The sequence below is a fragment of the Orcinus orca genome, chromosome 11 (assembly GCF_937001465.1).
Source record: "Orcinus orca chromosome 11, mOrcOrc1.1, whole genome shotgun sequence".
In the NCBI taxonomy this organism is placed as follows: domain Eukaryota; kingdom Metazoa; phylum Chordata; class Mammalia; order Artiodactyla; family Delphinidae; genus Orcinus; species Orcinus orca.
Window position 1 is genome coordinate 91,804,683 of NC_064569.1, and position 21,299 is coordinate 91,825,981.

The 21,299-nt window shown below is 47.2% G+C and overlaps 1 protein-coding gene and 1 long non-coding RNA gene across 3 annotated transcripts in view; one reads left to right on the plus strand and one right to left on the minus strand.

Annotated features, from left to right (window-relative positions):
* The window catches only part of CACNG2 (calcium voltage-gated channel auxiliary subunit gamma 2), a 120,075-nt gene extending 117,045 nt beyond the window's left edge, over positions 1–3,030 (minus strand). Inside the window, exon 1 of the mRNA XM_004279434.3 lies at positions 1,627–3,030. Coding sequence (XP_004279482.1) covers positions 1,627–1,837 — 211 coding nt within the window. The 5' untranslated portion in view covers positions 1,838–3,030. The remainder of the gene's footprint in view (positions 1–1,626) is intronic.
* LOC117196460 (uncharacterized) overlaps positions 2,498–21,299 on the plus strand; it is a 39,583-nt gene continuing 20,781 nt past the window's right edge. Inside the window, exons 1-3 of one of the 2 annotated variants that reach the window (XR_007470234.1) lie at positions 2,498–4,285; positions 14,256–14,458; positions 16,808–16,958. This is a non-coding gene — a long non-coding RNA (uncharacterized LOC117196460). The remainder of the gene's footprint in view (positions 4,286–14,255; positions 14,459–16,807; positions 16,959–21,299) is intronic. The other variant, XR_007470233.1, reaches the window with a different exon arrangement.

Sequence of the window (21,299 nt, forward strand, 5' to 3'; positions counted from 1 at the left end):
AGCATTCAGCATAGAGCTCCGCTGCAGACCATGTTCAAGGCAGTGGTTTGGATTGAGAAAGGGCACCAAATGCAGTATGCGTCAAATAGACCATCGCTCAATGAAGTCACTTAGCTATTCAAAACATGTTCAGCCGTCACTCAACCACTTGCACCAAGATTGTTGTGGGGGGTGGGGGGTGGGCATGGAATTGGTGCTCTTTCCCAGACATAAATATTTCCCAAAGAGCAGCTTTTGCTCAGTTTGGGTTAGACTCTGGGGTCACATTATTTCTCCCTCTCCCTGTCTGTTTCCTTCTCTTCTCCACCATCTCCTGGCTTCAACTCCCTGCATCACCATCCCATGTTGAGCTTAACAAACAATCCTGCAGTCCCCGCTTCCCGACGCTGCCTCAAACGGCCTCCGTATTGGTTCATATCAGAAGCAAAGCACATAAGCTTTTCTTTCCACCCAGAAACATGTATCTCTCTGTGCATGTCTTCCTATGGGTGGCTGTAGCTTGTACACACAGACATAGGTAGCCGCTCAAATGCAGCCCCTCATATTAAAGTCTGTTGCTAAATGCAGGTTGTATGACCTGCAGGAGTTTTTTCCCCCTGTGTTTATTAATGTGTCTCAAAGCACATGCTTTCACCTGTACCCTGATCTTCCAGCCTTTCCACCGTGGGGACCGCTTTGCCCACAGCACATGCACAGGCACACGTGTCCCAATGACCCTGCAAGATCAAGACAAACAGCTGACACTCCTGACCCACTGCTCCCTACTCTTCCCCCTCAACCTCCCCATGCCCTCCTCTCCCTCCCAGCCTCCCTGCACAATGTCTGATTCCCAAGCTGGCTGCAATGCTGATTCTACACGCTTCTGGATAATAGACATGTCACTCTGTGTGGAAGTGAATTGGTTCTCAGCCTAACCTGCAAGTGAATTGCTGTTTATTAGAACTTGGGTCTGTTTCCTGTGAGAGACGTTACGTGTTTTTAGACTTTGTAAACGTTAAAACACACATACACACACAGCCAGTCGCCTCGAACGATATGTGTGGCTCATAGACATTACGAAATGCTCTTGAACTCAGCTTGCGATCCTGGAATAATTAGGATTTACCAAATAAGGGTTCTTAGAAAAAACAGATTTTTTTTTAAAAAAAGGAGATTTGCAGATGATGAGGTGTCTGGGACTTTTGGGGAGTAAGGGGAGGAGGACGGGAAAGGAAAAGCATTTTGGAATTCTTCATTACGAAAAGAGGAGCGGGGTTGAGAGAGGCAGTTATTCTCTACCCCCTCATAGATGGCCATACTACATCAAAAGGCAAATCCTAATGATTCCAAAGCAGGTGGAGCACATTTGACTTTTAAAGACAATCTCTTGTTGTTTTCATCATATCATAGATGATTTCAATGAAGAGGTTTGAAGGAAGGGGGGTGGTGGAGGCTGGAGAGTTGAGTATGGCTTTTGCTTATTGATTTTCTTTCCTCTGAAACTAACCCAACCAACCTTGATCTGTGGTGGAAGGAGTGAAGTAAGAAAATGGTGGAATGTAAAGGGAACTTATTTGGAAGCGGGTGGGGAGGGGGAGTGAGAAGAGGAGGGGGGTGGAGAGGGGGAGGAGATGGGAAATCAAATACCTTCTAGGCAGCAGGTTCTCCATAATCCAGAATGGGTCATAACTTCCTCGTTCTTTTTGCTGGTTTCATTCTCACTGACACTTTTGGTCTTGCAAACCCCTCTGGAGTAGAGCCAATAGTCGGTTCCCACAGCTATGGTCATCAGACTGAAGGCAGCGAAAGCACCAACGGTGGTTAAAAGCATTTGAACACCTCGATCAAACAGCCCCATAATTCTTCATTATATAAACACCCAACCGACTTCTGGTTCTCGGGAGAGTGTGTGTGAGGGTGCGAGTACTAAAGCAAAAAAATAAAAATAATTCCACTACGAATATAATGGATATATGTGTTAATAGAGGATATGGAGGGATATAAAAAAAGGGAGGTAAGAAAGCTCACGGAAAAGAGTGTAAATTATAAAGATCACACGGGAAGAGAGGCTTGCCTTTTGAGATCAGAAACTGTTCCAGTTGCAGTGATTAAAAAAAAAAAAAAAGGAAAAAATAAAAAGACACCCCCCACCCCCCCAAGTGAGATGCCTTAATCTCTTTTCCTAAAATTCTGGTCTCCAGTTTCCATATGTGATAGCTAATTTGGAGAGGGCTTCCACAGTGAACCAGGGATCAGCCGCATTCTCAACACAATCTCTCATGGTCGGGACCTAGACAGTTAGAGATTGTAAAAGCCGAGATGCAACCTTCCGTCTTCGCTCTCGGCTCTGCGGCCTGCGCCATGAAAATCCTTTGCTTCGCCAGTTCTCTTCCTTGGGGGGGTCTCGGGCGTTTTCGTTTCAGACCAGACTTCCCAGTATTCTGTAAGCCCTTGATTTCAGCTGAACAGGTGCGGGGGTCTCGCCTTCCATGGTTGTGCCCCGGCAGCGGCAGCTGCAGCAGCAGCAGCAGGGCGGGCAGGCGCGGCGGCGGCGGCGGCAGGACGAGCAGCGGCGGCGGTTATTGTTGTTGGTGGCGGTGGTAGTGTTGGCGAAGTGGGGGAGGGAGGGGGTTTCTCCCAGAGAATCGAGGCGGGTTTCCCTCCCCCTATCTGCAAAGCTCCTGGAAACAAGGGAGCCGGCGTCTTGCTGCAGGATGGGCCGTCCGCCTGCCCCCTCCCACCCCACTCCCTGCCGGCTCGGCCCCCGGCGGAGGCGCTCCCACCTACTGCATTACCGGGTGGTGCTGAACTGGACAGCTCCCTGCGCCGCCCGCTTCGCGCGCTCCCCGGCTCCCCCGGCGGCCCGCCAGGAGGGGGGCGCGGGCCAGAGTCCTCCCTTCCCTCGGGGGCAGCAAGGCCAGGGCAGAGCGGGGGCTGCCTTTCCTCTTTTTACCCCTCTCCCAGATCCTGAAATGAGCGCTCTCCTGGGCTCCCGGAGCTTAGAGGAAGGCGTAGCTAGAGATAGCTCCGCTCCCTCTCCCTTTCCCTCTCCCTCTCTCTCTCTCACACTCTCTCCCCTTCCCTTCCCCCTCGCTGTTTCTTCCAGCTCAGCCTCCTTCTCATTCCATCTCTACGTGCCCAGAGCTTCAAATACAACCCTCCCATCACAATCAGACGGGCACAAAACTTGGACCAGCCGTTTCTTTGCCTGGAAGCCCTGAAAATATAACCTGGATGGGTAATTACAAACACGGTCTCTATGTGTTTTTTAAATCATCTTTTGCACTTTGCTGTTTGGGGGATCTGTTTTATTTTGTTGGCACGTTAGCTGTTCTCCTTTTGGTCGTTTCTGTCTCGTCTCTGTCTCTTTCTAGCTGACAGGGTGTGTATGTGTGTCTCTGTAGTTTTCCGTGAAATCCCAAATCTTGCTCCTACAAGCAGACATTTTGGAAAGATTATTCATGGAAAAGGGTGCAAAAGGGTGACTGGCGGCTGGGGCTTGGGCGATGAGTTTCATCTCAAGGATAAACATGTTTGAGGGGAAGTGAGTGAAATGTGAGTCCTTCTAAGTTTCCCATGTCATTTGTGAACTGGATGGGAAGAGATAAAAATCTCCCTGCTGTGAATAAGGAAACACATCATAACTCTCCGCTTTTCCTCAGCAGAATGGTTGTCTTGTGTTAATTACAGTGTCACCTCTTGTTTCTATATGTGCAACTTTTCCTTAATGTGACCCCTGGAGAAAGAACCTCATCAGATTCCTGCTGCTACTGATTATATTTCTCTCTGATCAGTTTCCTAGTTAGGTGAGGGAGAGCACATGAGGCATGAGGTAGGTGCACTGTTTTTAATTTTGGGTGGGGGGAGGAGCCTAGAGAGAGGTGTAAGTCTGATGGGTCAGTTGGGGGTTAGAGATGTTTCAATTTCATAGCTCAGCTATTCTATACTTTCTTCTTCCATTTTTGTCTGGAGATAATTTGCTTGACAATTTCTTAGTGATCTGGTGATTATCAAAGAGTATATAAAAGGTGACTGAATTCAAAACAGACTTTCTTTGGTATTGCCTAACGTCTTTCCCTTAGCTCAGAGTTGGTCTGAAGGTATGGCCAATACATTTTTTTTTTTTTTTTTTGGTGTAGAAAAACTACCTGTTTCTCCATCCTCCTTGAAACTTCCTTCTCTCGCTCCCTTTTCCCTTCTCACAAAGGAAGGACTCTTGAGAGGGGTAATCGCTGTGCTCCTGGCACCTTGGAGAGGGTCCTGGTGTCCGGAGAATGTGACCAAGATTACAGCAACCTCTGCTAAGGTACCTTTAGGGTATATATAGCAAGAGCTACTTTTGCGGACTGAGGATTTCTCCTGTTTGGTTTCTTGTCCTTTGAGGATGGGGATGGAAATTGGGATGGGAGAGGAACTGACATGCTGATCTCACTCAGCAGGGAGCCTAGCAAGTTCAGCCAGGGGTTCAGATGAGTGATTTTCTTGGCTCTCTTCCTTGAGAAAAAAGTGAGGGGCAAGCAGGAAGCCTTCTTAAACGGGACTTTTGGGGAGAGTCGAGAGAGGTTTGGGCGCAGCCACATGAGACTGAGAAGCTTGCTCTCACTTACTCCTGTCACCTTGGTTGCCTTTGACCTGTCCAAGAAGTCCCTTCAGACTGGAGATAGAACCCTCCTTCTTAGCCCCCCATCCCTTTCAGACCAAGCCCTGAATCTTTTGCTCTAACAGAATCAGTAACAGAGGCTCAAAAGCTTCTGTTTGACTGCAGAAGCAGCTAACATCTTAGCCACTGACAGTGGCGGCAGCTTCAGCAGCATTTGATTAATCTTCTAGCCAGATAATCATTGAGTAAAGGAAAGTGGGTGTGGGGGCACGTAAGAGCTTTAGGTCGACGGTGTGGAGAGAACAGACACTTCTGGAGACAGAACAGGCCTGGGGACACAGCTTGCCTCTGTGCTACTTGGTAACTGCAAGATTCAAACAAGTCGGCTTCCTAGAGCCTCAGTTTCACCACATGCAAAATGAGCGCATAGTACTGCCTCCCCCTCTCTGAAGGTGTTCCCAGTTGCTCCCTGCTTTTCACAGCTGCCACCCTGCTCAGATTCTACCATCCCTTTGGTAGCACTTTATTTTGTGCCTGTGTCAGCTCTCTCTGACCTGTGAGCCTTTTGAGGTCAATAGCTGTATCTTGTTCACCATCGTACCTTTGGGAGCTAGTGCAGGGCTTGATACATAACAGATACTTGATAAATAAAGGCTGAGTGATTCTAGTGAGTTTTAGATGGTGTACCTGGCACGTAGTAGGCACTCAGTAAAGGTGCTTGCCTCTCATTTCTCCTCCCCGCCATTTACATCCAGATTGGTTTCCAGCCTCTTCTTCCATCTAACTCGTGTACCACTCCCCTTCCCCCTCCCCAACCTAGCTCTACTCCTGCGGTCCCTTCTGCAGACCAGGCAAGGCTACCTGGGAAGACCTGGCTCGGTGCAAACCACATTAGATGCTTTGGAGCCACCAGGCACACACACTTAGCAGCTGCTGAATGGGTGCTCTTAGGGGAGCAGCTTTGGGAGTCTGCAGTTGGCGACTTGGTAAAGGCTTAGAGGAAATTAGCTGAAATGCCACAGGCCTATTTTGAGCTCCTTCTTTGATGGAGTGGAAATAACATGGGATTTGGGCACAGCAGACCTGGCCTTGGAGCACAAGTCTGCCATTTCCTCACTGTATGACCTTGGGCAGTCACTTAACCTCTCTGGAAATCTCTCTTCTTCTGTCAGGAGGGCCACTGGCAGAAGCCTTACAGTGTGGTTGTCAGTGTTATGTGTAAATAACCATGACAATAGCTAACATGCCAGGCACTGATCTAGGCTGAGTCCCACAACAATCCTATGAGGGAGGAACCGTTTTACAGATAAGGAACCTGAGTCACATAATGGTTTAAATATCTAGCCTAAGGTTGTGAGTCACAGTGAGTGAGTGGCAGAGCTCTAGCCCAGAAGCCCAGCAAACAGCCCTAGGTCTCAACCTCTGTGCCTTGACCCAAGATAGAAGCTTTCTGAATAAGGATATTACACCAATGCTATTTGCTTCTCATCCACAGATTTGGCAAGGATTTAAGGGAGTAACATCTAGGTTCCACATATTTTCACACAGATTTTTTTTTTAACATCTTTATTGGAGTATAATTGCTTTACAATGGTGTGTTAGTTTCTGCTTTATAACAAAGTGAATCAGTTACACATATACATATGTCCCCATATCTCTTCCCTCTTGCATCTCCCTCCCTCCCACCCTCCCTATCCCACCCCTCTAGGTGGTCACAAAACACTGAGCTGATCTCCCTGAGCTATGCGGCTGCTTCCCACTAGCTGTCTATTTTACGTTTGGTAGTGTATATATGTCCATGCCATTCTCTCACTTTGTCCCAGCTTACCCTTCCCCCTCCCCGTATCCTCAAGTCCATTCTCTAGTAGGTCTGTGTCTTTATTCCCGTCTTGCCCCTAGGTTCTTCATGACAATTTTTTTTTTTAGATTCCATATATATGTGTTAGCATATGATATTTGTTTTTCTCTTTCTGACTTACTTCACTTTGTATGACAGACTCTATGTCCATCCACTTCACTACAAATAATTCAATTTTGTTTCTTTTTATGGCTGAGTAATACTCCATTGTATATATATGTGCCACATCTTTTTATCCATGCATCTGTTGATGGGGACTTAGGTTGCTTCCATGTCCTGGCTATTGTAAATAGAGCTGCAATGAACATTTTGGTACATGACTCTTTTTGAATTATGGTTTTCTCAGGGTATGTGCTCTGTAGTGGGATTGCTGGGTCGTATGGTAGTTCTGTTTTTAGTTTTTTGAGGAACCTGCATACTGTTTTCCACAGTGGCTGTATCAATTTACATTCCCACCAACAGTACGAGAGGGTTCCCTTTTCTCCACACCCTCTCCAGCATTTACTGTTGGTAGATTTTTTGATGATGGCCATTTTGACCAGTGTGAGATGATATCTCATTGTAGTTTTGATTTGCATTTCTCTAATGATTAATGATGTTGAGCATCCTTTCATGTGTTTGTTGGCGATCTGTATATCTTCTTTGGAGAAATGTCTATTTAGGTCTTCTGCCCATTTTTGGATTGGGTTGTTTGTTTTTTTGATATTGAGCTGCATGAGCTGCTTGTAAATTTTGAAGATTAATCCTTTGTTAGTTGCTTTATTTGCAAATATTTTCTCCCATTCTGAGGGTTGTCTTTTGGTCTTGTTTACGGTTTCCTTTGCTGTGCAAAAGCTTTTAAGTTTCATTAGGTCCCATTTGTTTATTTTTGTTTTTATTTCCATTTCTCTAGGAGGTGGGTCAAAAAGGATCTTGCTGTGATTTATGTCATAGAGTGTTCTGCCTATGTTTTCCTCTAAGAGTTCTACAGTGTCTGACCTTACATTTAGGTCTTTAATCCATTTTGAGTTTATTTTTGTGTATGGTGTTAGGAAGTGTTCTAATTTCATTCTTTTACATGTAGCTGTCCAGTTTTCCCAGCACCACTTACTGAAGAGGCTGTCTTTTCTCCACTGTATATTCTTGCCTCCTTTATCAAAATAAGGTGACCATATGTGCGTGGGCTTATCTCTGGGCTTTCTATCCTGTTCCATTGATCAATATTTCTGTTTTTGTGCCAGTACCATACTGTCTTGATTACTGTAGCTTTGTAGTATAGTCTGAAGTCTGGGAGCCTGATTCCTCCAGCTCCGTTTTTCTTTCTCAAGATTGCTTTGGCTATTCAGGGTCTTTTGTGTTTCCATACAAATTGTCACACAGGTTCTTACACTTACCATTCCAACAACACTGCAAATGCATATTACTATCTTATCCTATAGGTGAGGAAACAGAGGGTCAGAGAGGTCATAAATCAAGTCCCAAGGTCATATATCAAGTTAGGTGGAAGAGCAGAGAATTGAACATTTTGCATTGCATTATCAAGTTCTACTAGATCCAAGTTTCATAGTTTATTCATTTGTTCATCTAGTCGTTCAACAAATCAGGCACCTGCTATGTGTCAGGTACACATAGTAGATTTCCTGGGGATGTTGAGTAGGAAAAACATGGTCCCTTCCTCCAAGGATCTGAAGACAATTAGAAGGAGGAGACAGGTGAGGAAGAGCCACATTAAAGTAAGGAGAATGTTAGGTGAGGGATGCTGTGGGGCCATGGATCAGGGAGACTAAACTCAAGCTAGGGTGTGAGGGACATCCTCCTGGAGGACAGGACATTTAAACTGAGATTAACTCAGATTCAGCTAGGCTAAGATGGGAGTGGGAGGGTGGAGGGGAGCTGAGAAGAGGAAGGGCATTCCAGACTGAGGGAACAGCCTGTGCAAAGGTGCAGAAGTGTGCACTGGAGGGAAAAGAGGATTGGCCAGTTTTAGGGAAAAAATGCTAAGCAATTTAAAGATAATGAGGGGGGGACTTCCCTGGTGGTCCAGTGGTAAAGAATCCATCTTCCAGGGCAGGGGACACGGGTTCGATCCGTAGTCAGGGAACTAAGATCCCACATGCCGCAGGGCAACTAAGCCCACGTGCCACAACTACTGAGCTCGCGCACCTCAATGAGAGAGCCAACGTGTCACAAACTACAGAGCCCATGCGCCACAACTAGAGAGAGAGAGAGAAAAAACAAAAACCAAAACCCAAAAAAATGCGTCGCAACTAGAGAGAAGCCCGAGGACCACAATGAAGAGACTGCTCGCCACAACCAAATATCCCGCGTGCCACAACTAAGACCTGACGCAGCCAAAAAAAATAAGGAAAATAAATAATAAATATAAAAAAATAAAAATAATGTTGGGGAGTGTTTTAGGCTAAGAGCCTGGAGGCCATGGAAGGGAGACTGAAGCATAAGAAGCCACGTGGAGGAGACTGGTGGGATAGGAAGTGTGAGAGGCAAACCTGGAGGCATGGAGACAGTAAGGTAGCTATGGCTGGGAGACGAGCAAGAGACAATGGTGGGCTAGACCAGTATGTGGCAATGGGGACGGAAAGAAATTGAGGGATTTGGGGTATTGGGGAGAAAACTGATGAATATTGGTGTCCATGGCTGAGATACGTCGCTCTGAGGAAGAAGCAGGTTGCAGCATGAGTGGGCTGCGGGGAGCGGGGGAAACTGACAATTCTGCTTTGGCCACGTGCACAGTTTTGTTCCATGCTACTGCTTCTTCACTCCCTGCTCCCGTTCTATGTCTTCTCAGCACGTGAATGAATGAATCGGGAATGGCAATCATTCATTCAATTACATTCTATGCTCGCTAGAATGAAGGCTCACGAAGGCAGGGATTTTGGTCTGCTGTGTTCTCGTGTTTCCAACACTTAGTGCCTAGCACAGAGCGGGCACCCTGTACAAACAAACTACTTTGTGGATATAAAAATCCAAAGGCAGGCCTGCTCTGTGCCAGGCGATGTGCTAAGGTGCTCGGGAGGCAGATGAGATGAAAATACCCAAATCGGGGCGATCGTCAAGCAGACAGCTAATTCCAAGGCACTGCGACCCAGGCCCGGGAAGACCTGGGGTGTCCGACGTTCCCTTCTGTGCGCTCCTGCAGCTCCCCTTCTCCTCTCGTGGTACTTCTCTCTGGGTTTGGAATTTCTGTTTAATGGCTGCCACACAGTGGGCCCATAGTACACAACTGAGGAATAAATGAACAAAATGAAGACATGTGCCGTGAAAGCCCAGGGCAGGAAGCATTTATTTCTGTCTTGGAGTGTCCCAGAAGGCTTTGGTGACAAGCTCACCCTCAAAGGCCAGGAGAAAAGCTCACAACTGGTCAAGGAAGAGAGGAGGGCGTTGCAAAAACAGGGGAACAGCACGTGCAAATGCAGAGACCTGAAGTAGGATGAGGAATCTCAAGGAGGCTGGAATGACTGATGGGGATGGACAGAGAGGCTGGGGCTGAATCCAGAGAAACTGCTGTGCGTGGGGTAACGAGCCATCCATTGGTATCACCGTCCTTGCCTGGCAGGAGCAATGAAGTGGGAAGAGAACAGGCCGTGGAGTCAGATGGACCTGGGTTTGAATCCCAGCTCTGCTGCTTACTCTCTGTGTGACCTTATCCCCTCTGAGCTTCCTCATCTGTAAATGGGGTGATAGGTGTCTCGATTGTTCCCACCTGAAGTTAAATCCTTTGCATTTGCTGCTCCCTCTGTTGGATGCTGTCCGCCCTGAAGGCTGGACCGCTAGCACATCACTCAAGTCTTAGCTGAAATATCACCCCCAGAGAGACATTGCTGGTCACACAATTTAAAATGTCACTCTATATGACATTGACCTGTTTTGTTTTCGTCACCGTGCTTGTTGCAACTTGACATTCTCTTATTTATTATCTGAAGGCTGTCCCCAGCCGCCCACTTCCCCCCGAGATGTTGGAGCACATGTGTGATACTCGAATGATACTCGTTCATTGCAGTATCCCCGATGCCCAGAAAGTGCTTGGAATATTGTAGGTGCTCAGTGAATGGTTTTTTTTTTTTTTTCTGTACGCGGGCCTCTCACTGCTGTGGCCTCTCCCGTTGCGGAGCACAGGCTCCGGACGCGCAGGCTCAGCGGCCATGGCTCACGGGCCCAGCCACCCCGCGGTATGTGGGATCCTCCTGGACCAGGGCACGAACCCGTGTCCCCTGCATCGGCAGGCGGACTCCCAACCACTGCGCCACCAGGGAAGCCCAGTGAATGGTTTTTGAATGAACGAATAAGGTTAGGGTTGTGGGGATTAAACAAGATATAAGCATTTGGAAAGTAGTAGGAGCAGGTGTCTAAAAGCCCCTGGAGCTTGGCAGGTGGGGGCGTGGCTGGGAAAGGTGAAGGTGCCCCAAGATGTTATCGGAGGACCGGGGGCAGACAAGAGATAAGGCAGTACCAGAGTCGGACCTGGGAGGCCAGCACTGGCCTGGTTTCCCCACGCTGCCCATCCTGGGCCTGCTCTGCTCTCTTGTCCGCACATCCAGCCGCTGTGGATCGCCAGAAGCTTCCAGCCCGCCTCGCTGTTCAGCCCCACACTGGGGCATCTGCTGCAGAGATGCCCTGATGGGGGTGTCAGGCTCTGGGATGGGGAGGAAAGGAGATGCTAGGAGATAGCAGGCAGGTTTTACTCCTTGCAGAGCTGAGAGCAGCCGAGGAAGCCTCAGGGAGCCCCCGGTGTCGGCTGCTGGAGGGGCTGGGAGGGTGGAGCACGGCTGCCTGGTTAGTTCCGAGCCTGGTGAGAACCGGAAGCTGAAAATGCATGCGTAGAGGTGCCCGTGACAAGCATCCCCACAGAGGGGTAGCTTCCCACTGGGACTTCTACCCCCAGTCTGAGCTCTGAATCCGTCTGATGCTTCTTCCCCCCCACCTCCCACCTCTGGGGTTGGTGTGGGATTTCACCAGGAACTGAGGTACAGCAAAGAAAATTATGATAGAAAATTGATAATAAAGTAATAGAGAAAAATACAGCGGTCACATAAAGATGCAGAGGAGAAGCAAGAAACAGAATGTTAAAGGGCAGGGGGAAAAGGTGATTTCCAGTGACTTTTAGGGGAGAAGGAATCCAACGGGGGATGGAGAAAGTAAGAGGAAGGTAGTGCACTTGGGTGAGTAAGTTTGGGAGGGGACAGAGAATGGGTCTTGAATGTCCTACTCGACCAGGCTCACCCACCTCTTAGCCTCTCCTCTTCCATGCTCTCCCTTCTTACCTCCATCTCCTGCAGTCAGACTCCTATTCTGGATCCCATGGCCCCCACGCCTACCCCAGTGCCTTTGCATAACACTTCCTCTGCCTGGGGTGCTCATCTTCTGGCAGCTGGTTCAATCCTTTATTTCCGCAGCGGTCTGCTCAACTGACCACCTGATATAAAAGCCCACCTGCCCCTCTTCCATCATCCTCATTCCTTACCTGTATAATTTCTCTCCTTAACCCTTTGCAGCACCTCTCACCTCACATATGTATTTATTTTCTTATTTATAGTGTAAAGGTAGGGGCTTGGTTGTGTTGCATTATATTCCCTGCCTCTCACGTGGGGTCTGGCACATAGTAGGTGCTCACCAAATATGTGCGGACTGCACAGTAAAAATCCCTGGGTCAGTAGGGAGCAACTGGAAGCTCAAGCAGGCTAGAGGAGTAAGGAAATGGGGACCATCTGATTGGGACATCCCGGGAGAGCTGGCCTGGAACTCTGCACGGGGTTGTCGACAGGATCTTCAGAAGAAGATGCTGGAGGTTTCTGAGAAGAATAGGGGGCGTTTCAGAGGTTTCTGGGCAATGTGGAACCTGGGGAGGTGACCCACAGGAAAGAAAAGGGAGGGCACTCCTCTCCATGTGGATTTCAGGCAGATGGAGGCATTGCTGAGGCGGCAGGGTTGGGCCACAGGGGATCAGGTGCCAGTTCTGCTGCCTCCTAGCAGTGTGGCTTCGGGCAAGTGACCAAACATTCCCAGTTCTCAGCCGGCCTGTCTGGAAAATGGGGAAGCATGCTTGCCTCGAGATGCTGTTCTGATAATGAAATGAAATAAAAGGCGTTTGCAGTGCCTCCTCCATAGTAAGCCCTAAATAAATGTTAGCAACATGTTGAGCTCCTACTGAGTGTCCTGCGCTTTGAATAAACTGCAAAATGAAAAAGGTGTTGCTCAGAAGCAATCAGCAGAGTGGAGAGAGGCCTGCAAGTGGAGGGAGGGCAGGGCATGCCCTCCGGGTATTCAGCAAGGGCTTCCAGGAGGTGGTGAGAGCTGAGCTGGGTCTTAAAGGAGAAGCAGAAGACAAGGAGCAGAGAAGACCAGGAAGGGTTTTCTAGGCAGAGGGAACAGTAGATGCAAAGATAGGGGATGTGAACATTCACTCAGCAAAAGTTTGTTGAGCACCTATTTTGTGTCTAGGCACATCAGTGAACAAAACCAGTGCCACCAGGATCACACATGCACGGGAGGCAGACATCAAGTCATTGATTACACAATTGATTGTTTAATTGCAATCACAGTGCACTTCTGAGAGCTACAGGTGATTCTGTTTTGCCAACGTGCCTGGAGGAACTGGCAGAGATCAGGCTGGAAAGGGAGGTGGGGTAGGTCCGGGAGGACCTTGCACCAGGCACAGTAGCTACTGTGTGCCAAGCCCTGTGCGATGGATACAAAGATGAACAAAACCAAGTCTGCTATTGGCAGGAACCAAAGACTGAATGTGGAGTGATAGAGGGAGGGCCGTGGTGTGACAGGAGCACAGCATGGACAGGGAAGGCAGGGAAGACTTCCTGGAGGAAGTGACCTTTGCCTCTTCAATTGAATAGCAGTCCCAAAGCTCACCATCCTGGCTTTCAGGATTCAGCCTTCCCAACCTTGCAGGCTTAAAGGGGCATTAGTTGTACCCGAGGGTGGCTCACTAGCAAAGTGTTCTGAGCCTGGCAGAGTTCCTTCTCTAGGCCTGGGATGCAAGTGAAGGAGCTGTTGGCATCATATGGAGGTATAGACCCAAAGACCAGAATGTGGGAAGAACCAACAGGCTGACCATGGGGCCAGGGGCTCTAGCAATCCTGGCTCCACACCTCCCTCCTAAGATATGTGAGCTCGGGACAGGTTACTGACCTCTCCGTGCCTCCATTTACTCATCTGTAAAATGGGCGTCATGGTGGCTTCGTGGGGCTGTCGAAGTCACGAGGACTGAGTTGGGTGGAGGAGTCTCTCCTCTCCTAAGTTTTCATTACAAGTGATTTGTTAATATGTTCTGCTAAGTACACCACCACTTCCATAAATGTGGCTGGCCCGGCTCCTTATGGAAGTGGTCAAAACAGCTGAAGGGGCTCCGTGGTGGGTGGGGAGGGTAGCCAGGTTCTGAGCATCTGCAGGATGGGGCCCAGCACCGTGCCCTGCTTTGGCCAGGCCTGATGAGGGTGGACGATGACCTTGTCTACTGACCCCTGATGGGTTCTGCAGGATACCAAGTTCCTCTTCTCCTAAAATAGATTCCTCTTCAACAGCCCGTGGGTGCCTGAATACCCCCTCAGGGGCAGTTGGAGTCTCTTGCACTTTTGTGGGCTGTCTATGATCCAAGCCTAGTAACTCACTGGGCACCAGCCGGTCAGCTCGCCCCGAGGGACTTCTTGGAATTCAGTGTCTCCCAGGTGGATGTGGGGCTTCCGAAGGCCTGAGTGGAGCCCTGCCCCCAGACCCAGCCAGGCTTGGTGCACTAACTGGGCTCCCTCAACCTCCTTCCTTGGGCCTCGCCCTCCTGTGACTCAAATGTTGTTTCGTGTCTTTCCTGATAAGCCCTGAGTTCTGAGAGGCTGGGTCCTTGTCTCTCGTGTTCCTCGTCGTGTCCTTTGCATCTTGGCACAGAACAGGCCCTCGATACACATTCATTGATAAATGGGCTGGGGTGAGCGGAACGAGAGGGAAGAGGAGAAAAAGTCATAATATTTGTTTTAATGACGGGACTCCTGCTGGCCACCCACTCCCCGTGACATTTGCAGGTAACTTTCACATCGTCTGAACTCAGGTAATCCTCCCAGCCAGCCCTCGAGGGAAGTTCTGTCACGGGCTCTCATTTCACAGGTGGAGAACCCAAGGCACAGAGAGGTTAAGCACTCTGCCCCAGGCTGCACAGCTCATAGGGGCCAAAGTCAGTTCCAGCCCTGAGGCTCTCATGCCCTAGAGTCCCATATTGGCCGATTGCCTATCATGTGCCAGGGCCCTTTCTCCTTTAATGCTGCAGAAACCTTGGGGAAACTGGGGCTCAGGGAGGTTAAACATGCCAAGCCAAACAGCCAGCAAACAGCAGGTTCACAGTTTGCACACAGCTCTGCCTGCCTGCACAGCCTCGGCCAGTAGGTAATCAGGACCCCAGAGTGGGGAGAGTCTCTGTGGGTCAGCTGCCTTCTCCCTTCTGCTTGAGACTCAGTGACAAATAGATATCTACTGAGCTCTTGTCTTCTTTCTGTTCCCACAGGGGGCTTCGGGGCTCACACCTAGGCCCGCCCCCTCCACCAAGGGGATTATATTTAGCTGTGGAAGCCAAACTGAATGGTTAGTGGAAAGAATGTGGAGTCTGGAGTGAGAAGACTGGGTTAGAGTCCCAGAGACCCTGGGGAAGGTGCTTCGTCCCTGGAGCCTCAATTTCTTCATCTGGGAAATGGGAAAATTAATATTGATGCCCTCAGTAGAGTATGGGTTAATTTATATCGAGCACCCAGGACTGTGGGGTACATAGATACTCAGGAAAGGTGTGAGGTCGTAGCATCTCCCTGCTTAGAACCTGTACCGGAATCTACACGCGGTTTGTGAGACCAGGCCCTGGGTCCTCCAATCTCACCCATTGTTTCACCCTCTCCCACTCCTCTGTCCTGCTCTCCCCATCTCCACATACACACTGTTCCAGCCACACTCCTTTTCTTTCTCTGGACAAGCCATGCTCTCTTGTGCTATCCATTCTCCCATGCTTTCCTCTGTGAGGCACCCCTTCTTCATTCTGCTTTATCCTTCAAATAACAACACTCATGGGATTCTCTCTGAGTCAGCTGCAATAGCTCTAATTCATTCTTTTAATGGCAGCATAATATTTCATAGTGAATAATTACTGTTATTTCTTCATCCAGCCTTCTACTGACAGGCATTCACTTTATTTCTTAGTCCTACCCCTGCTTCCACTATAACAGTGCTGCAATAAACATCCTTGTACATACATCCTTTCCAATGGCATTTTTATTTCTATGGATTAGATCCCCAGGAGTGGGATTGCTCAGTTGAAGGGTATATGTATTTTTACATTTCAGTCAGTGTTGCCAGTTGGCTTTCCAAAAATGCTGCAATGAGTCACATTTTCTCCAGCAATTCATGAGTCTACTATTTCCCCACATCTACTCCAGCAATAGGTGTTAGTATTATTTCTAGTTTTTGCCAGTTTGATGGGGATAAAATTAAATCTCATAGTTACTTTAATTCCAAGTTCCTCTACAACTAGTGAGCTTGTGCACTTTCCTCGTATCCTTGGGCCATTTGGATTTGCACCATGTCCTGCCTAGTCTTATCCTTTGCTTGACTCCAATCCTCTTCATTCAATTGTTATTAATTTGTAAGAGCTCTTTGCATATGATAGATATTAACCTTTTCTTTGACATCTGTGTTGCAAATAATTTCATAATCAAATTTTTTGTTTTTATGTTGACTTTGTGAATGATGTCTGTTGCCATGAAAGTAATTTTGTGGAGTAAAATGTCTTTCTTTTTAAATATGATTTTCTTGTTTTTTTAATGCTCAAGACTGCTCTTGTCATCTTTGCATTTTCTTTCAAGGTATTTTTTATTATTATTATTTGGCTGTTAACTCTTTAATCCACCTGGGGTTTATTTATGTATATAACGTAAAATCAGGTTTCAACTTTCTTATAAAAGCTAGCTGTTGTGTAAGTTTCATTAATTAAACCATTACTCCTTTTTCAACTGCACTGAAATGCCATCTCTGCCACATATTGGATTCTCATGGCTATGTTGATCTAGTTCTGATCTCGCTGTTCTGTTCCACTGATCTGTGTATTGCTTCCTTGCCAGCAGCATTTGGATTTGATTATAGAGGCCTTAATATGTTCTGATCTCTAATAAGCCAAGTTCTTCCCCAATATTCTTCTCTTCCATATGATCTGGTTATTGCTGTGCCTTCATTCTTCTACACAAACTTTGAAATTATTTTATTTGGTGGTGTCTTAGTCACCACTGGATCTCAGCAACTTACATGGAGTCAAACATTCAATTGGAGAAAGGAGGTATTTGTTGAATGTTTTTGCTGTTCTTTTCCTTTCCTGATGTGTCCTATCTCTCTTCCGCCAGGACTAGAAGAGGTATCGAATAGTGGTATTCAGACCAAGAGTAGTTAACATGAAAATGTGTACGGAGTGGACAAGTATAACTAAATAGAGAAAGCTTCAGAGATATTGAGACACTGGAAGGTTGTCATATTTGAGACCCTTGAAGCAAAGAGGTAAGTCATTCCTGTATTCAACACCGATTTCTTGAACACCTATTGTATACTAGACCTTATTTTAGGTTTGGGGATATAGTGGTGGCCAAAGCCAAGACAAACTCGATTTTTAAGGTGTGACAATGGTATTATGTTCATTATTTTTCAGTGTGATCATGATATTGTGGTTATGCTTAAAGAGTCCCGGTCTTTTAGAGATAATACTGAAACATTTACAGTTAAAATTATATAAAGTCTAGAGTTTGTTTCTAAATAAGCTAGGGGTGGGAGAAAAGGATGGAAATATAGATGAAACAAGATTGGCTGTGAATTAATAATTATAGAAGCTCAGTGATGGTTTAATAAGGATTTATTATACTATTCTCTCTACTTTTATTTATATTTGAAATATTCCATAATAAAAAGTTTTAAAAGTGCATTCAGAACTTATTGTTTTAGGCATTGTCCTAACTGCCTTACATCTATTAATTCATCACATCCTCAAAATAGCCCTGTCTTAGATCAGCTTGAGCTGCTATAGCAAAATACCATGAACTGGGTGGCTTAAACAACAGACGTTTATTTCTCACAAATTCAGGAGGCTGGGAAGTTCCAGATCAAGGTGCCGGCAGATTTGGTTCCTGGTGAGAACCCTGTCTTGGAGACGGCCACCTTTTCACTGTGGTCTCACAATGCAGAGAGAGAGAGACAGGGTGGGAAGTGGGCTCTGATCTGGGGCAATAAAGATACACACACACACACACACACACATCATTATTTTATACATCAGGAAGGGCTATGGAAGATATAAAATAGGATTGTAGGGGAGAGAAAGACCGTTAGTGGGTGAAGGTGGGACTGAGGATACAGGGGGTGGGGACATCCTTCAGTGAGGGTGAAGATGGGGAGGCTGCGTGGAGATCTGGGCCAGGTGTTCAAGCAGACGGACTGGCAAATGCAAAGACTCTGAGATCAAAATAGGTTGGTGGGGCTGGAGCCCACCCAATGAGGACAAGTGCCGTATAAGCAAAGTGGCGGACCAGGTCTTACTACAGACGGTAGTAAAACAACGTTTACAGGTTCAAACAAAAGAACTAAGATATCTCAGTAAGATCAAAATGATTTATTGGATTTATTAGCTCAATGATCATTTAAATACATTTTCCCACATTTTGCCGTGCTAAGTTCATCTATAACAGGGGAATAATTTAATTCCAAAGGCAAATTAACCGCTCTTTGCCTTGTCCCAAAGTCACCCATTTTTGATATTTTTTTGCATAACCTGATTCAATTTATTCTGCTCTTGCCACATTTTCTCCAGCTCCTACACACTTTTTTGGATGGTTATAACATTATTATCTTATTATTAGTCGCTAACTGGGGAAAATTCACTTTTCCAATTGATCTATGCTGCTTATAAAATGCCAAATCAACTGGGAGCAGAGGAAGCAAGTGATTAGTGACTTCTGACAGCCAGTGTAGACAGAAAACTGTGTGTTTTCTGGGGACCAGGGTGGGCCAGGCATCGATGACCTCTGATAAGTTGAATTTACCCATGGTCCAAAGGTCCAAGTGTCAGAGGAACATCCACAATGCAGATTCTCAAAGGCGCAGGTGGTGCATCAAACTGCTTGTGTCAGACTCGTGTTGTGTGTGCTTAATATTTTGCATGGCCCTTCCTAGTTTGTATTTGTAGGTATCTGACAATGTCAGGTACAATGGATTCTGTAGATAAAATGCACCCAAGCACAGTGTTTCCCTTAAACAAAGGCTGGCGATACAAGCACATTGGTAGTGTAGCCTTCACCTACCACAAGAAAGGCGGAGAGGGAAATGGACAAGAGCTGTCTGCTGGGAGCTCTGAGGGAATGTTTCCTGGCGTTGGAAGAAAGCACGTTGGAGGAACTTCAGGAGGGATGAGGGAGGCAGAAGGGAATGGAAAGGTGGATTTTATGAACTATCCCTGCAGGTGATGTGTCCCTTTATAGTGTTTGAGAAACATAATCAAGGCGCTTAAGTCCTCATGAGCTTTTGGTTGTTGGATTGATTCTTTGACTCTAACACCTCTTTGTGGCCTGGACCACATGGGTCACGGCTTTAACAAGGCTACAGGGCTCAAAGGAGAGTATGCTAGGGGAAGCTGCTCTGAAAAGATGGTAGATTGGCCAAAGATTTGGTGAAAGGTCGTGACAAACTATAAATTTGTCTTTTGGTTTTGGGTGTTAGGCAAAAAAGCCAGAAGGAATAAACAGCTCCAGATGGAGAGTCAAGAGACCTATATATTTGTCTTTGCTTCACTAGATGGTTCCTTCCTTCATTTAATAGATAATTGAGCGAGTGGTGCTGTCTGCCAGGTCTGAGCTAGGTGCTAGACATATAAAGATAAATTGTTCATCTTTGTGGGTAATTTCAAGCTGCGGTGTTTTTGGTTTTTTTTTTTTTTTTGGCTGTGCCAATGCAGCATGTGGAGATCTTAGTTCCCCAACCAGGGATCAAACTGGTGTCCCCTGCCGTGGAAGCACAGAGTCTTAACCCCTAGACTGCCAGGGCGGATAGGAGCTTAACAGACAGAGATGAAAGGAAGCGGGTGTTAGGCAGAGACATAGAGGCTGAAAATGGCAAGGAGTCTTCCAAAACCAGAAAGCAGATTGATGACCTCAAATCTAAGATATGTCTGGTTGGGAAAAAAAAATGTGATCAATTTCCCTATTGTTGCCATTAAGGATGTCTCCATTTAAAATGATTATAAATAACACTGAGGTGAACATCTTAGTGCATAAATGGTTTCTGGGTTTTGTCTTAGGGTAGATTCCTAGAAGTGAAAATCACAGTGAATTTCAGTGGGAGAGAAACCTGGTAGGCTCTGCCCTGCGACTCTGGCCAAATCACTGGTCCTTCTGGGTTTCTGTTTCCCCATCTCTCAGAACATAGAGCCCAGGAGCAAAAATGGCTTTCTAGCTCTCTCATTCAGACTTCTAATGGCATCACCATGCATGCCATGGTGAAAACGGTCTGGAGGGGAGGAGGGAGGGGGTGGCAGAAAACCTCTCATCGGGCCCTGGACCTTAGCAGCAGGTGGCCACTGACTTCATCTGTGCTCGTTCGTCCATCCACAAACATTTAAAAAAAAATTTTTTTTTTGGCCATGCTGCGAGGCATGTGGGAACTCCTGACCAGGGATCGAACCTACGTCCCCTGCAGTGGAAGCACGGAGTCCTAACCACTGGACCACCAGGGAAGCCCTGCAACAAACATTTACATAAGCACTTACCACGTGCCGGGCATGCGCTCTGGAGCCATGTACTCACTCTGCTCGGTCTGTTCCCATATTTCGCTTCCTCATAGTGAATTCTATGGAACCGGATGTTAACCAGGGTGTCAAAATGAGCATGACAGCAGGAGGGTTCTGTGGCAGATCAAGTTCAAGAACCTGCATTAAAGGGCACTGGACAGGCTCCAAGGGCTGCAGGACTCTTTCCCCTGAAGCTCTCCAAGAGAAGGATGTGGAATGTGGGTGTCAGTGTCATGTGACCACAGGACTCTTTTTGTTGAAACATCTGGGGCTTCCGTAACGTCTCCCGAATACACATTTTCCTCTCCATCCTGCTGCCACCATCTGTTGTGGGCATCTCCCTGCCTTGCTGGCTGCCATAGCCCCGTTCCTGGTCTGAAGCCCACCTCCAGGGGAAGCAGAGTCAGGATTCCGAAACTCATGTCCTTCGCTTGAGCCATACACTGTCCCCCCGTGCAGGAAACGTAGAGAAGCCACATTCTCTGGGCTGTTCCCCCCACACCAGCCAGAGCTTAAGTGGGCTTCCTTGGAGTAAGCAGGCCGATCTGAGTCTGGGATCACCGTGCCCTAAGTGGTGTGACCTTGGCAAAGTTGCATCACTCACCAGGTCTCAGTTTGCCCATCTGTCAAATGGAGGGGACTGTGCCTTTTCCTTCAGAGTGGTGCTGTTGCAGGGATAGAATGAGAGAAAGCATATATAGCATTTAGCAGGGCAAATGGTAATCATAATCATCATTATCACCTCATTTAATAACAACTCTTACAACTGGGGATACAAGGGACCCCAAAGACACTCCCTGGTGTCTTTGATCTCAAACTTGGAATAGTTATGTCATCCCTCTCTCTCGCCCTCACAGGCCAGGTCCACACTTGGGGGCATTTTCTTGACGTCATGAAAGGTACAGTGCAGTAGCTCCCTGGGGTTTGCAGAAGCACTAATGGCTGGCACAGGTGTAGCATTTCACAGCGTACAAAGTCCTTTATTCTACACGGTACATATCATCTCTCCCTCACACCCCTCTAGTTCTTTACAGTGTATCCATCATGAAGTGTCTGCTGGGGTTTAGGGA